Source organism: Styela clava, chromosome 14 (genome assembly GCF_964204865.1).
Source record: "Styela clava chromosome 14, kaStyClav1.hap1.2, whole genome shotgun sequence".
NCBI classification, from domain to species: Eukaryota; Metazoa; Chordata; class Ascidiacea; order Stolidobranchia; family Styelidae; genus Styela; species Styela clava.
Genome location: NC_135263.1, coordinates 7,261,072 through 7,274,333, shown reverse-complemented (window position 1 = coordinate 7,274,333; position 13,262 = coordinate 7,261,072). Strand labels below are relative to the sequence as shown.

The 13,262-nt window shown below is 33.0% G+C and overlaps 2 protein-coding genes across 2 annotated transcripts; both read left to right on the top strand.

The window, feature by feature from the left end:
* The first annotated feature begins 235 nt into the window (after positions 1–235).
* LOC120340785 (uncharacterized) lies at positions 236–2,617 on the top strand. Its single transcript, XM_039409146.2, has 5 exons — positions 236–567; positions 752–843; positions 1,348–1,360; positions 1,849–2,097; positions 2,383–2,617. Exons 1-5 carry the CDS (start codon positions 471–473, stop codon positions 2,565–2,567), a joined length of 636 nt encoding a protein of 211 aa, XP_039265080.2. The 5' UTR covers positions 236–470; the 3' UTR covers positions 2,568–2,617.
* A 2,901-nt stretch (positions 2,618–5,518) lies between these two features.
* LOC120341591 (uncharacterized) lies at positions 5,519–8,726 on the top strand. Its single transcript, XM_039410127.2, has 6 exons — positions 5,519–5,963; positions 6,443–6,508; positions 7,054–7,069; positions 7,603–7,740; positions 7,961–8,081; positions 8,364–8,726. The coding sequence occupies exons 1-6, from the start codon at positions 5,823–5,825 to the stop codon at positions 8,446–8,448; spliced, it is 567 nt and encodes a 188-aa protein (XP_039266061.2). The 5' UTR covers positions 5,519–5,822; the 3' UTR covers positions 8,449–8,726.
* Positions 8,727–13,262: the final 4,536 nt, after the last annotated feature.

The following is a 13,262-nucleotide window of genomic DNA, read 5'->3' as shown; positions in this document are numbered from 1 at the left end:
TCATTTTATTTTGTCAAAGCACAAGAATGCGTCATCAATGCTACTTACAAAGATTCATTAAATAGCATAGGATTTATCTGTTATCATACAACAAAACCAACTGTTATATTTCAATTTGAATTGCAAGTTTTTAGTGAAAAAAAGAATTTAATAGAGATACTATTTTTGCAATAAATTAACAAATGTTCCAGTAATACTAGTCTAGATCTACTCTCATATAAATTGAATAGGCATTTTGCAAGTAGAGCAAATACGTTGTCTTACGTTGTCTTTTCAAACCAGGAAATGATGCCTCATTATTTATTATCATAGGCTCATTATGATGAATCTTATGTTCGTTTTACTTTGTAACTAGGCTGCAGCCTTACATGTAAAAGGGTATTCAGATTTAAAGGCCTATTTACCGTAGCGCAATATTTCTTTTCTTGATAGATTTAAATTTGGGTAAAATCCTCTAGTATTACTTTGTGATGTGGCCAAACGACATGTTGGTTTTTCGATTCGTAATGTTGGTGGCTGTGAGTACTATAGCTTTAGTAGAAAATAAAGTTGATGCTGAATGTGAAGGTATGTTGTCAAATTATAATAAAAATGTTTCTCGATATGACTATTACGAGATTATACTAGAACACCAAACTATCACTGCCCAACCGATTTAATCCAAATCGAACTTTACATTAAACATGATAAAACTTCATACGGTGGGGTATCTGAGGAAAGATTTAAAAATAAAAATCCCTTTTCTTTGCAGATCACCGTATCGGAACGAGCGATTCAAAAATTTCCGTATCTCTAGATGGGTCATGCGATGATGAACATTGCAAGGACTTTATTTTCAACAAGGTATATGATATCATGCAAAATATACAGAGATAACATAATCATTAATTATGACGCATGTCACAAAGGCAGCATTCGACCTGAAAAAAATTATTCGAATCGCACCTAGGAAGCGCGCATTTATAGTATTATAAATTTGGGGCAATGTGGCATACAACCATTGCAGAAATGAAATGCTAATTATTTACAAAAATCCTAATACTTAAGAATATGAACAACTCAGTCGGTGTTGCCAGAAGAATAACGTAGATATTAATATTTAAAAAGGGTGATAATCTCAAAAACTTGTGAAAAAAAAAATACAAAAAATTAAGAGGTTGTATGTCTACACAATCTTTCCGAAATACCCGCATGCAAATCGAGATCTGATTTCTCAGACTTACTCAGAGAATTGGAAATGAATAAAGCAACACATGGATCACTCAAAAAAATATCTGAATTTTTTTTATATCGGCCAATACCGATGATGACGATAATTAAATAATCATTATGTTTATATCATTACAGGACAACTTGGATGGTAGGATATATTTTATTATTACATATTTGTTGTAGGTAGAATAAACACTAGTGTATATTTCCTGTCACACTATTCGATATGAACTTAGGTACCTATTGAGCAAATTGCGGAATTTTAATATGAAAAGAGAGCCATATCGCATTCTACAAGTTTCAATCTGGTTGGGTTGAGTCATGTCCCAAACTAAATGACTTGTTAAATGACGAATTTAGTGGCAATTTATATCCTTTTCCAGTTTTTAGTCTGTACTTTTTTGACTTTTGTGGTTTTCTATTACGTTTAATTTTTATGTAAATTTAAAATATGTAATATAATAATGGAGGATCTATCTCAAATAGCGTGGCTAAAAATATTCGTGTTGGTTACTGTTGAATGTGAGGGAATAATATATATCAGTTTGGAACCATAGATTAGAAAAATTTCAAAGAGTGCAAAAAGGCAGCTATTTTATAATTTTCAGCGAATATTATATAATTATTCCTACATAGATCTTGAAAAATATATCTACGATTTCGTACAAGAAAGGCTTTCACGATCAAGTCAAATCGTAACTCATCTTCAAATCGCGACCTCTAGCGACATCACAACCGATCGTGATACAACGCCTTCATTGACAACGGAACCGCCTGAGATAACTTTACCAATCACGGACAATCAGTCTGATTCCCCCAGTGCGAACAAAGGCACAACTCTAGCCGGCAACATCACCCCACAAGGAGATCCCTTGGTGTTGAAAGGCAGGTGTATTTTTTGCTATCTTAGAATAGCAATACATTAAAAAAAATGCTCATTTATACTTAGCTATTGTACTTGAACATCTTTACGGATGTTGTTGATATGATAACCAATACGTTATTTTCAATCTTTTCTAATCTTCCGTTTTGATAAGTTGTATTACAAAACTGCATTGAAAATAAAATTATTATGACCCATCACATTTAAAAAACATCAAATGTATAAGATAGTTTGACAGTCTTGAACTTGTCGTTTATTGTAACAAACACTTTTTTCACGAATTTTAGGTTGTCCCCAATCAAACTATGGGTTCAGTTCGTTAGACAAACAGTACATTGTTGTCAACATTTCTATACCAGACCTAGATGAAGTATCAATATGTGCGCGGGTTCGACCTATGGGAGGGAATCCACTAAACGGTGCTATATTAAGTTATTCCAACGAGGACGAGGGAGATAAAGCAATGTGGTAGGCTTTTGAAGATGACGGGACAAAATTGCATGTGCATGGAAACAGTCATATCGCTCACTTTAATATATCGAACACCACTTACTCGAGTCATATTTGCTTCCTCATTGAGAAAGACATTGTGTGGCTGTACCAAAATTCGACCACAGTCCCGTCAAATAATTTGGCTGGTATCATAAAAGGAAGAGGAACCTTGGTCATCGGTCAAAAACAAAAAGGCAAAAATCCACTCAATTTTAAGACCGACAAAGCGTTCAGCGGCATAATTGAAAATCTGATGATGTGGAATCGCACTCTTACACATGATGAAATGGATGCAATGTATGAGAATAAATGCAACTGTGCTTCTGACTACTTTGTCGCATTAACACGTGAGAACGTCGTCATCCATGGAGAAATTGCAATTGGTGAAACAGAAAATTGCTGATTCGTATCTTAAAATCGATCAGTGAGGTAAAGCAATACAAAACATTTATGAAATAGATTCCGAGAAATATTAAGTTAATTTAAATTAGCTGAATAATTGTCAAACTTTAATTACATATTTTCTTCACAAAATTGTGCATGTCATAAAATTGACAGTATGATAAATTTCATAAATTTCACATTGAGATTTGCGTCTCACGCTGGACATTTAAGAGATTTATGTCGTAGTGGAATATCTATTTTATATTTGTACCATTGTCTACTTTTCCTTTGATATCTGGCTAAAACTGTCTGATTTTTTTTTTTGAATTTATCTATGAAAATGTATAATATTATCGTGCAAAATTTTTTTCTGAAATTGAATATATATAGATATATCAACGATTACAATGTGGGACACTTTTTTTTAAATAAGTCAAAAATGGTCAACAACAATATCAATGAATTTCAAAGGTTTACTTTGTGTCCAATAAAGAAAGCTTCATACATTAGTCGAATTTCACTCGTCAAAATCCTTGCAATTGGTAATTTCATGTTCATTATATCATTATTCCCGACTAATAAAGGCGACTCCTAATGATATTTGATGCAATAAACCACGAAAACTATAAAATTGCTATCAATGTTCCCAGGTACTCAGAGTCGAAAGTAGGTGCAGGAATATTAGATGTAACCGCTATGCACAAGAGATAAATAAAAATATATTGTACGATAGAGACATCTACATTGTAAGAGAAACATCTAGGCGTGAGAAAATTTCCCTAAATAAAACTCTTTCTGAAAAAATATTAGCAATGGGATGAACGAAATAAAATAAATAAAATGTAATAATATTTTATTATATTTGCAATTGTTTTGAAGGTTGGGGCCCGTAGCAATGATGCTCACATAAAATTGGTATTGTACGCAGAACTGCATCAAAATTACACACTATGATCTATATTGTTAATGGAGACAGGTGGTTACACAACTACAAAACTAAACAGCATAAGAGAAAATCTAATTCCAAGTCGAGATATACAGCTGATAACAGAGTTGTAAATTCAATACAGTGTCAGCAGTTATAACCAATGTTCTGAATCGTCAATTGAGTATGATGTATTATTTTGGGTGACCGTACATTTGAACCCATGTACATTTGAACCCATGCGTATATCCACGGGTTCAATCTATATGCGGATGCTAAAACCCATGGGTTAGGGTTAGTATGGGTTTAACTATCCGTGAAACAAAAAAAATTCCATAGGTGCAATAGCATACAGGTGCAATTGTCATGGGTTCAAATGTACGTGGGTTCAAATGTAATGGAACCATTATTTTGTTGTTGAGTACAGTTGTCCTAGGTCGTAGAACGACGATGGTAAAGGTGTACCCTACATGGTTTAAACTGAAACTATTCTCCAAATCCTTTGTCGGAAACTTCTATGAATACAAATTAAGAAAGCTGTTGTCGGTATGTCACTTCTTTATTAGCAGCCTGGCATTGTACTTCATTGCACAGTATTAATCAAACAAATTATATAATATATTAACAAGGCATGAAAATTTCCTAGTCGTGCGTGAATTAGAATAAATTATATCAAGGTTTAAAGTATTAGCAGTTTAAATTTGCGGGATGGAATCGTTTGGCATCGTTTTATTTTAATATTTTGAGGAAAATTTTGTAACAATTTTGTAACAATCTGCCAAAATAGACGAATAATCTCGAAATAGTAATTACAGATGAAATAGGATGGAACTGGAAGTAGCAGGCGGGATTGCGCAAAAGGCATAGTAGAATACAATGAGGTGAAAGTAACGATACCACATAAAGAGTTATATTGGTGCTTTAAGACGCTTAAAATACGAAGTTGGGTAGTCATTTACCTCTCTAAAAATTATCATGTAATTATTTTTATCTAACTCAATCAGGGGTAAAATGGGATATGCGATCACACCAGGTTTCAAATTCATAGAAACCGGCACTAAACATCGACACCTTGCCTGAGAACAAAGACCTGCCCTCATTTTATTTATTTATTGATATTGGGATAATGTGAAATGTACGCCACGAATTAGTAAGCATTTCTGAACATTTTGCAAAGTGCGCAGTGCAAAAATTAAATACAAAAATGTTGTTGATAATGACACAATTCCCACTGGCTTGTTGTTACCACTTGTGCCACGAAAGTCACCACGATTATGATCGGCGGATGTATAAACTTTTCGAACGTAATGTAAAACAAGTGACATGTTTATGATAAAGGTATAATAATATATTAACGTTCTAATAAAAATGTTCAGGTTAAAAGCCGTATAACTCACAATAAAGCAGCCTTATAAAACAATGTAGATATAAAGCACGATTTGTGTTCTTACGCCCAAGGCAATAATGTGACACCACGATAAAAATGCAACGAAAGGTTATATAGATATAAACTGATAGGATGAAAGTACGATAAATTTTTGCGAAAATGTTGTATCGAAGAGCTTGTTGAGTTACTTAGGTCAAATAATTGTAAATGCGTGTTAGAAGACTGATAGGCAAGAGGTTTTATTTCCTCCATCGAGTATACTAAAAATTTTAATCTCAAGTAACAGCTCCGATTCCCCTTTATTGCGAGTGTTGTTACACCGCAGTAGCATTAAAAGTGTGGAATAAAACACAAGGTGTAAGCAAAAGATCCCTATCGTTGACCCATAAGATGCGTCCTCGTGTCCATTTGTTGTAAAACCAGTCACTGTTGGTTTGTTTAATTATGTTAGAGAGTAATATTTTATATGACAAGGTGAGCTTCTACGTAGATAAATTTTGTGCGTTTTACAGTAAATCAAATTCATCCAAATAATAACCATGAAAGCTGCCGCAGCGCTATTAGTGGTAATGATGTTGAAGTTGATGTCTAATAAAGTGAGCATGAAACCTACTGGCGAAGACATGGATGGTGATGTCGATATGGATAAAGACATGTCGATGAGTTTTGAAAAGAATAATGTGAGATAAAGTGATATTGTTGAAGCAAACACTAGACTAGATCATTACAAGAAAAATATTTGAACACAAAGATAACATGACTAATATTGTCACCACAATATCAGCAGAATTCCAGCCAAATTTTAAAAAAATTGTATCGAATGTCATATCAAGTTCCGTTATAAAACACAAGAATTACCAAATCCCTTGAGCATCTGAGAAAATATTTAAAAAATTGATAGCCTGAAACATAGTATTAGCTTTCTGGTAACTTCCATATTAAATGTATCAATATATTTATCAACAAAAATTCAATAAAATGATTCATAGGTGCACTTTCGAAAACTGGCCTAGGACAGAGTTTTTTTTCAAATCTGGAAAAAGCAAAATGTGCTAATTTCCTACATTTTCATACTTTTTTAGCACAATTGTTTGGAGATTCGAATTTAGTTCCTAGCGTATTAAGATTCATTCAGTTATATTTACAATTCGTCTTGCAGATGAAGGCAGATGAAGCTGGCGTGATCAATCGAGGCTGTGCTGGAGAAATTGAGGAGTACAATGAGGTTAGACATACAAACAAATTTCGTTCTGGTTTATGTTAATCAGTAAAAAAAAATTACTTTTCCGTGATCAGGACTTCCGTAAAAAAACAATATATCAAAAATAAATTAATTCATATTATTACACGTTGAATGATGGGGGCTCCAGAAGTGTGTGTACCAATATGGAGGTAACTAATTTTGTTCGCCTACTTTACATCAAGTTGTGGAAAGGGACGGAAGCCTACGGGAAGGGGGTATATTCACTTGGCTAACACAAACAGTCCCCAAACTCATAATAGAACAAACATAAGGAAATTCGGAATAAAAGTATGGCCTAACCCTAACCTGGTACACATACTACGGGAGTACCCGATGTAGTGGTATCCTTGCATTAAACTAATGGAGTCAAACGAGATTTATTACCTGTTTATTGTAAACTAATTTAGAACGATAGCTACGATATAATCGATGGACTTTAATATTGCAACTTTAAAACTCATTATTGAAAGCTCTTGAAGTTTATCGATTTCAATGCTGGCTCTAAATTTTATGTTTTACTTTTTCAGATGATGTCCAAAGGAAGTAAGAAATATTTTTTTTATGTTGAAATATTTGCCATTATGCAATTATAGTAATCACCGAAGCCTCAGATTAGAGGTTCCAATAGAGAGAATTAAGAGGTAGATAAAACGAATAAGAATTTACCCATCCCGAGACGATATAAGGTTGATTAGAACAATTTCTAAAAAGGCAGCTAAAATGATTGAGATGTACTTTATATAGAAAATATGTTCATTACTACTATTTGAAAATTTGACACATTTTCGAGTTCTAGTACTTATAATTCATGTTGTAAATTTGAAGAAACATCCATGCGTTATTTACAAACTATTCAACCACTAGCTATTGCAATCTGTCGATTTTATCTGCAATTAATCATAGCAAGCCCGCCTGCGGCAACGTTGACAAACAACAAGAATACTTCTGCCACGAGTTATCATTAATTATTACGTTGCCGTCGGGGGTGATCAAAATGATCTGCTGTAAATCAGTATATTTATTTTCACATTAAATCAATGATCATTTTTCGCTATCTATTTAATGTTTCTGTTCAGTACAAAGCCTGTCTTATGATGATTTGTACGATCTTCTCAAATACAACCGAACTGATTTTGTTCTTGTTGATGTAAGAACACCACAAGAGTTTGCTGATGGTCACATACCAGCATCTTTCCTCGTTACCATCACGAACGGTGAGTAAAAAGAGAGATAAAAGATACAGTAAATACAGTTTTTACCGTACAACCGAAGCAATCATGTCATCCCAGTACTTTTATTTTAAAAGCAATCATATTGTCAAATTTGCGCAAAACATGTTCGATTTATATATAGTCTCAAAATACATCAAAAGAGATTTAGACGCAATAAAAAGTTCTAAAGTGTGTGAAACATATTACGCTATATATGTTGTAGGAAAATTCGAAGAACACGTGGACTTTCGTCAAATTTTGTGCGGCAGAAAGTTTATAGTTCTCTACTGTAGATCTGGAAGAAGAGCTCTCGTCGCTGCTAACTTGTTGAAGTCGAAAGTGCCGTGAGTCATTATTTTTTTAAACTGATTGCACGCACGCCTTCATGTTTTCTGTAATGTCCGTATCTATAAGGAGATATTTTGATGGGAAATTTCTTTATGTGCGTGTGGTACTACGGTACTTATTTGAAGAATGGAGTCACGCATTTTGCTAAATGGGTCGAAATAATTTTTCTATCACGAAAGACGATCATATTTTAGAGACATAAGAGACTGAAAATTTCGATAACAATATAAACTTATTTATTCCTTTAATATTCAAAAGTATGTTTCTAAATATTCCAGAACAAAGCTGTACTCCGGTTCGTGGATTGAATGGAGCACTGAGAATCCTAAAAATATCGTACCGTACGTGAGGAAACGAATGTAACTCTAGCTCATAAAGTTTGAGCAGAATACTCAAATTTTTATTGCAGTATCTTACAGTCGTGTATATATGATTAAAACACCAGAGACAAAGAATCACCAAAAGCAAATTGAGGATAATTATGAGTGGTATATATGGTTGTGTATTGTTGAACTTTAAAAAAAACTAATGCAATTGAAGCCATATATATCCAACTACAAATATATTATCATCTTCTAGCGTATTTCGAATTTTCAAAAGAAAAGCTTTAATCAGAGAAATTTAACATATTCGAAAATTTATTATTTTTTAGTATTGGTTTTCACTATGTCGCTGTCGCCTTCAGTAGGCATTTCTGATGTGGTTTCTGTTATGTAAATTAGTGGGCACATCATATCAGATGTATTGTGGGTGTCGGAATGTGGGATGCAGTATAACTACCTAAAACCAATACCTAAATATATAAAACAAATCTGTTTATACAAACAGGTGAGATCAAGGTAAATTAGATGTAATTATTATAGCAGTTTTTATGACTCCGAAACAAAAGATAGGGTATTTTCAGGTTTGGTTTTTCAAATTTTAAAATATAAAATTAAATCGACTTTATGTGAAATAGCAAGCGTCCAAAATTGTAAAATATATATATAGAATCAAATTCATCAAAAAAATTTTCCGTGATAACACACCTTTTGGCGAACGCCATAATAAACGCGAAAAACATGTTTGCGACTGTGTTGCGTCAACAATGCTGTTGATTGTTGGTCTATTTGAGGAAAAGCGTTTTTATCTTTCTCTCTCTAACGTATCTCATATTTTGGCCACATTAGAAAAAAGAATGTCAAGCTATATTCGCTTTAGTCGCAAGCTGACTTTCGTGTCTATTAACTTCTGTAAATTTTGAGCGTTTCAACACATATGGCGTTATAAGGTCATCGTTACGTGATCAACTGAATCCAAAAATTGTCGTAATTATTATAGGTCAATCTGGAGAAAGGCAATTTTGATGACTACAAAACGGTGTGGCTTAAACATATCGAGTCTCTGTGTGGACGGTGTGGTCGAGGATGTTAAAATCTTTGTAATTAGAAGATATCGTAACGCTAATAACCGAATTGCGTAAGTCGTTTTTGGCGATTTTGAGTTTTTTTTTATAAAATAGGTATTTATGTAATGCTGCGCACCTGTCTGTTAACTCAGATTGCATTTTATGAATTCCGAAACCCATAAAAATGGAGATTTAGTATGACATGCACATTTGTGCAATTGTTTCGTCATAATGAATTATCATTGTTAACGCATGACTATTGTGACAGTGCGCCATTATGACGTCACTTAACTGCGTCATACAAATTAACTTAAATCCGGCTACGATCAAAAAATTGAACCATGGCTATTGACTATTATTGACTCTCAATGACATAACAATATCATTAGAAAGTTTTTTACGTTTTTCTCAAAACTGCTAAAAATGACTTACGCAATTCGGTTATTAGCGTGACGATATGATACATTACGTTCGTGGCCAACATACAGATATTTGAGATATAGTATATGATCAATATTATATTTTCACTAAATAATGTTTGTAGCTTTATAGAGGTGAACATACAAAACGGAGGCACCAATTGGTCAAAACAGAATTGAAAAAATCTTTTACATTTGGACAATATTGCGTTTGGGTCCATAATATGACGAATGTGTCTTCCATTAACTGTGTCATACTCAAACCTAAACTTGCGGAACTGAGTTTACTGCACTGTATAATCTTCCATTCTGTTTGCGGCAATAACAAGTCCATGCAATCCAACTAATTCTCGTGCTAATTCAATCTACAAGATGCCTTTATTAAAGTCTTCTTTCAATTTGTCTTGGGCTTGTTTGGGCTTTTTAAATGAGATAAAAACTCAAATTTACCCACATTTGAGTGTAAATGTTACTTTCAAACTAAACTGTGGTATATCCTGGGGATACTTTTTTGTATAAAAAGCTTTTCGCGCTAAGTTAGCCAAAGTAATTAGTTTGTTGTTAGATTTAACAAATATTAGCTTGTTTTCTTTCACAACGACCAGAAGTGTAGAGTTAGGATTCATCCCCATGAAACTCAAAGTAAATGCATTCCCCTGATTCAAAACTATTTTTGTATGTTGGTGATGCTATAAATCCATTTACTGCAGATATAGTTTAAATATTACGGTTACATTTCACATTTTTTGTCTGATATGCTGAAAAAAAAATTAAAAAAAAAATTCAATTTTACATTCACACACACTAATTTTAATACTAAACCCACAAATATTTCAAATGCTAACCCATGTAAAGACAAACAAAAATATTTGAACATAAAGGGAGATATTGTGTATAGCGATCTTTTAAAAAGTACAGTTACGTGGCATCTTCCGTCGAAAAAAAAATTGTTCTTTGTTATATATCTTCAATTAGTTAAATTTAGGTCAGAGTAATACAAAATGACTTACCAACAAATAAATATAAGAGTGGAATTTCCTCAGATATTCTCATGGTGGTCAGTCATAATAATTAACTTACACCGAAAGCACAATTAGAACAACTTGACTGAAAAAAAAGTAAATACATGCGAATTACGCGAATTTCGTTTACTCCAATTTTAATTAAATATATTGCGTTGAAGTCCGACTCTCAACAAAGAAATATAAATATATAATATTAAGGTTATCTGAGCCTAACTTATTCTGCTTAGACTGCAATACGATTTTGGTTCTTTGATAAGAATTCAATTTGAGAAGAAAACTGGACTCCCGGATGCCATTATTAATCAATTTCTTACTCTTTCATCCTTAATAATCCTGCACATGTTATGTTCATATCATAATCTCAACTATGCTGCGTCTTGATGATGACAAAAAATCATTAAGGATGAATTTTCCTTAGGAAAGTTTGCATAACGTTACTCCGAATTAAACTTTCACTGAACAGCTGGAGAAAATGGCACTAGTAAAATCCGATGACTGTTAGAATAGAATCTGATAAGACGAAGAACATAATAAAAGACGTTTTATTGTTCCTACATGTTGATATTCGTCAGTCAGTACTAAATTGTGAATGATACAGCGATCCTTTCACGCTTAATTTCGTTACAACCTTGTTAAAAATATGCTCAGCAGCCAGACGTTAGTGAAGTCATGATCAAAGTTGCGACAGTCTTCCACTCAAATCTTTTAAAACAATAAAGGGACATTTTGGATTGTTTTGCTTAATTGTTTTTGTCGAAAGAAGAAATGGAATTTTTAAAAGTGTTCTCTTGGCCTCGTTGTTTTACCCCGAATATTATTGATTAACAAAATGGCTCATGCAGTTAGATTTATTGCTGACCAACGTAGGCCATAACGTGCTCAGCGAACGCCTTATTCATACCCGTGAAGTCATATTAAGATCATGGCACTTCATCTCCGTCTAAACATTGTCATTGTTGTTCGAACTGGCAAGTTTACAAATTAGTTGTGGGCAAGATTTCGAACTGACAACAGCAAGTAAAGTATTAGGTCTTGGCACAATTGTATTTTTAAACTATTCATTATTCGTGTTGAATTGCAGTAGTCTTAGAGCAGTGATTCCCAACCATTCTACCTTAGAGGACCGGTAACATCAAATCAAATGACCTCGCGGGCCGGCAACAAAATTTTGCTTAGGCCAAGGCTTATTGAACCTAGCAATGTTCAGCAACGATTGCAGCGTCTTGGTAATGAGACGCCAAGTCGCACATTGTCCTTCCTAAAGCGCGCGGATTGGCAAACAGAATAAAAAAATCCGCTACATGAGATTTCGCATAGTCTCCGATTTAGTTATACAAAAATATAATGTCCATACAAAGCTTAGACGTGAAATGCTCTAAACTAAATCATGGAAATCAACTTTTTAGAGAAAAGGAGAGCATAAACATTAAACATATATATATATATATAATCTCACAACGTGGATTATCCACATCTTCATAGTAAAATTAAATCTATTGTTGAAATTTTCATAGATACATAATTTGAGTGCCATATGACAATCTCAAATGTTATACCTATATCTGAGTGAGCGTGATAATATTTCTGTAATGAATTTGAAACATTCATTTCTCTTTCACAAATCCTAAATGACCCCCTTGTCACAGTACCTCCGTCTACGTTGAAACAAATAATTCATATTTCAAATTTAAAAATCAGATTTTATTAGGATTGGCTCAATCTCGATTATTGTACAAAATAAAGATACTAAATTCTCACATCAAAAGTACTATTCTAAGAATCGAAGTTTCGCTAAGTTTAGAGAGACTATACATCGCAATTACTTTATTTATATACTTTCAAATACTTTTTACTTTATAAAAACTAAAAAATATCAAGATTGACGTAGAACAGAGGTAAATGCAAATTTAGATTGTTTAATATCAATATTCAACAAAATCAACGAAATATCCCATCAGTTTTGTACCATTTAAGCTGAAAGTTGAGCGTACTTCGACGAACAATGAGCGAAACCGAGTCAGGTTGGCTTTTATTATACATTGTGGTTGATTGACATAGAACAGAGACAGACAATGCAAACTTAGCCTGTTTTGATATCAAAATTTAACAAAATCTCCGTCCGTTTTGCACCAATCAAACTGTAAGTTATGTAACATCTAAAGGTTTACGAATATGAAATATTAATATTTAATAATATTAATTTGTATTATTGACTGTTCCAAAAAAAAAATGAGATCTGAATAATGCACATTCAGATTAAGCGGTAAATTAAAAATTATTTTTCTACATTTGGAAACCAAATTTTCTTGTTATAGTGATATCATAAAAAGCCCAATACAGCAAAAA

Coding starts and splice junctions, on each gene's coding strand:
- LOC120340785 (XM_039409146.2), top strand. CDS start 471: ATGTGGCCAAACGACATGTTGGTTTTTCGATTCGTAATGTTGGTGGCT. Junction 568..751: donor AGTTGATGCTGAATGTGAAG/GTATGTTGTCAA, acceptor TTTTCTTTGCAG/ATCACCGTATCGGAACGAGC. Junction 2,098..2,382: donor AGATCCCTTGGTGTTGAAAG/GCAGGTGTATTT, acceptor CACGAATTTTAG/GTTGTCCCCAATCAAACTAT.
- LOC120341591 (XM_039410127.2), top strand. CDS start 5,823: ATGAAAGCTGCCGCAGCGCTATTAGTGGTAATGATGTTGAAGTTGATG. Junction 5,964..6,442: donor TGAGTTTTGAAAAGAATAAT/GTGAGATAAAGT, acceptor TTCGTCTTGCAG/ATGAAGGCAGATGAAGCTGG. Junction 8,082..8,363: donor TTGTTGAAGTCGAAAGTGCC/GTGAGTCATTAT, acceptor TAAATATTCCAG/AACAAAGCTGTACTCCGGTT.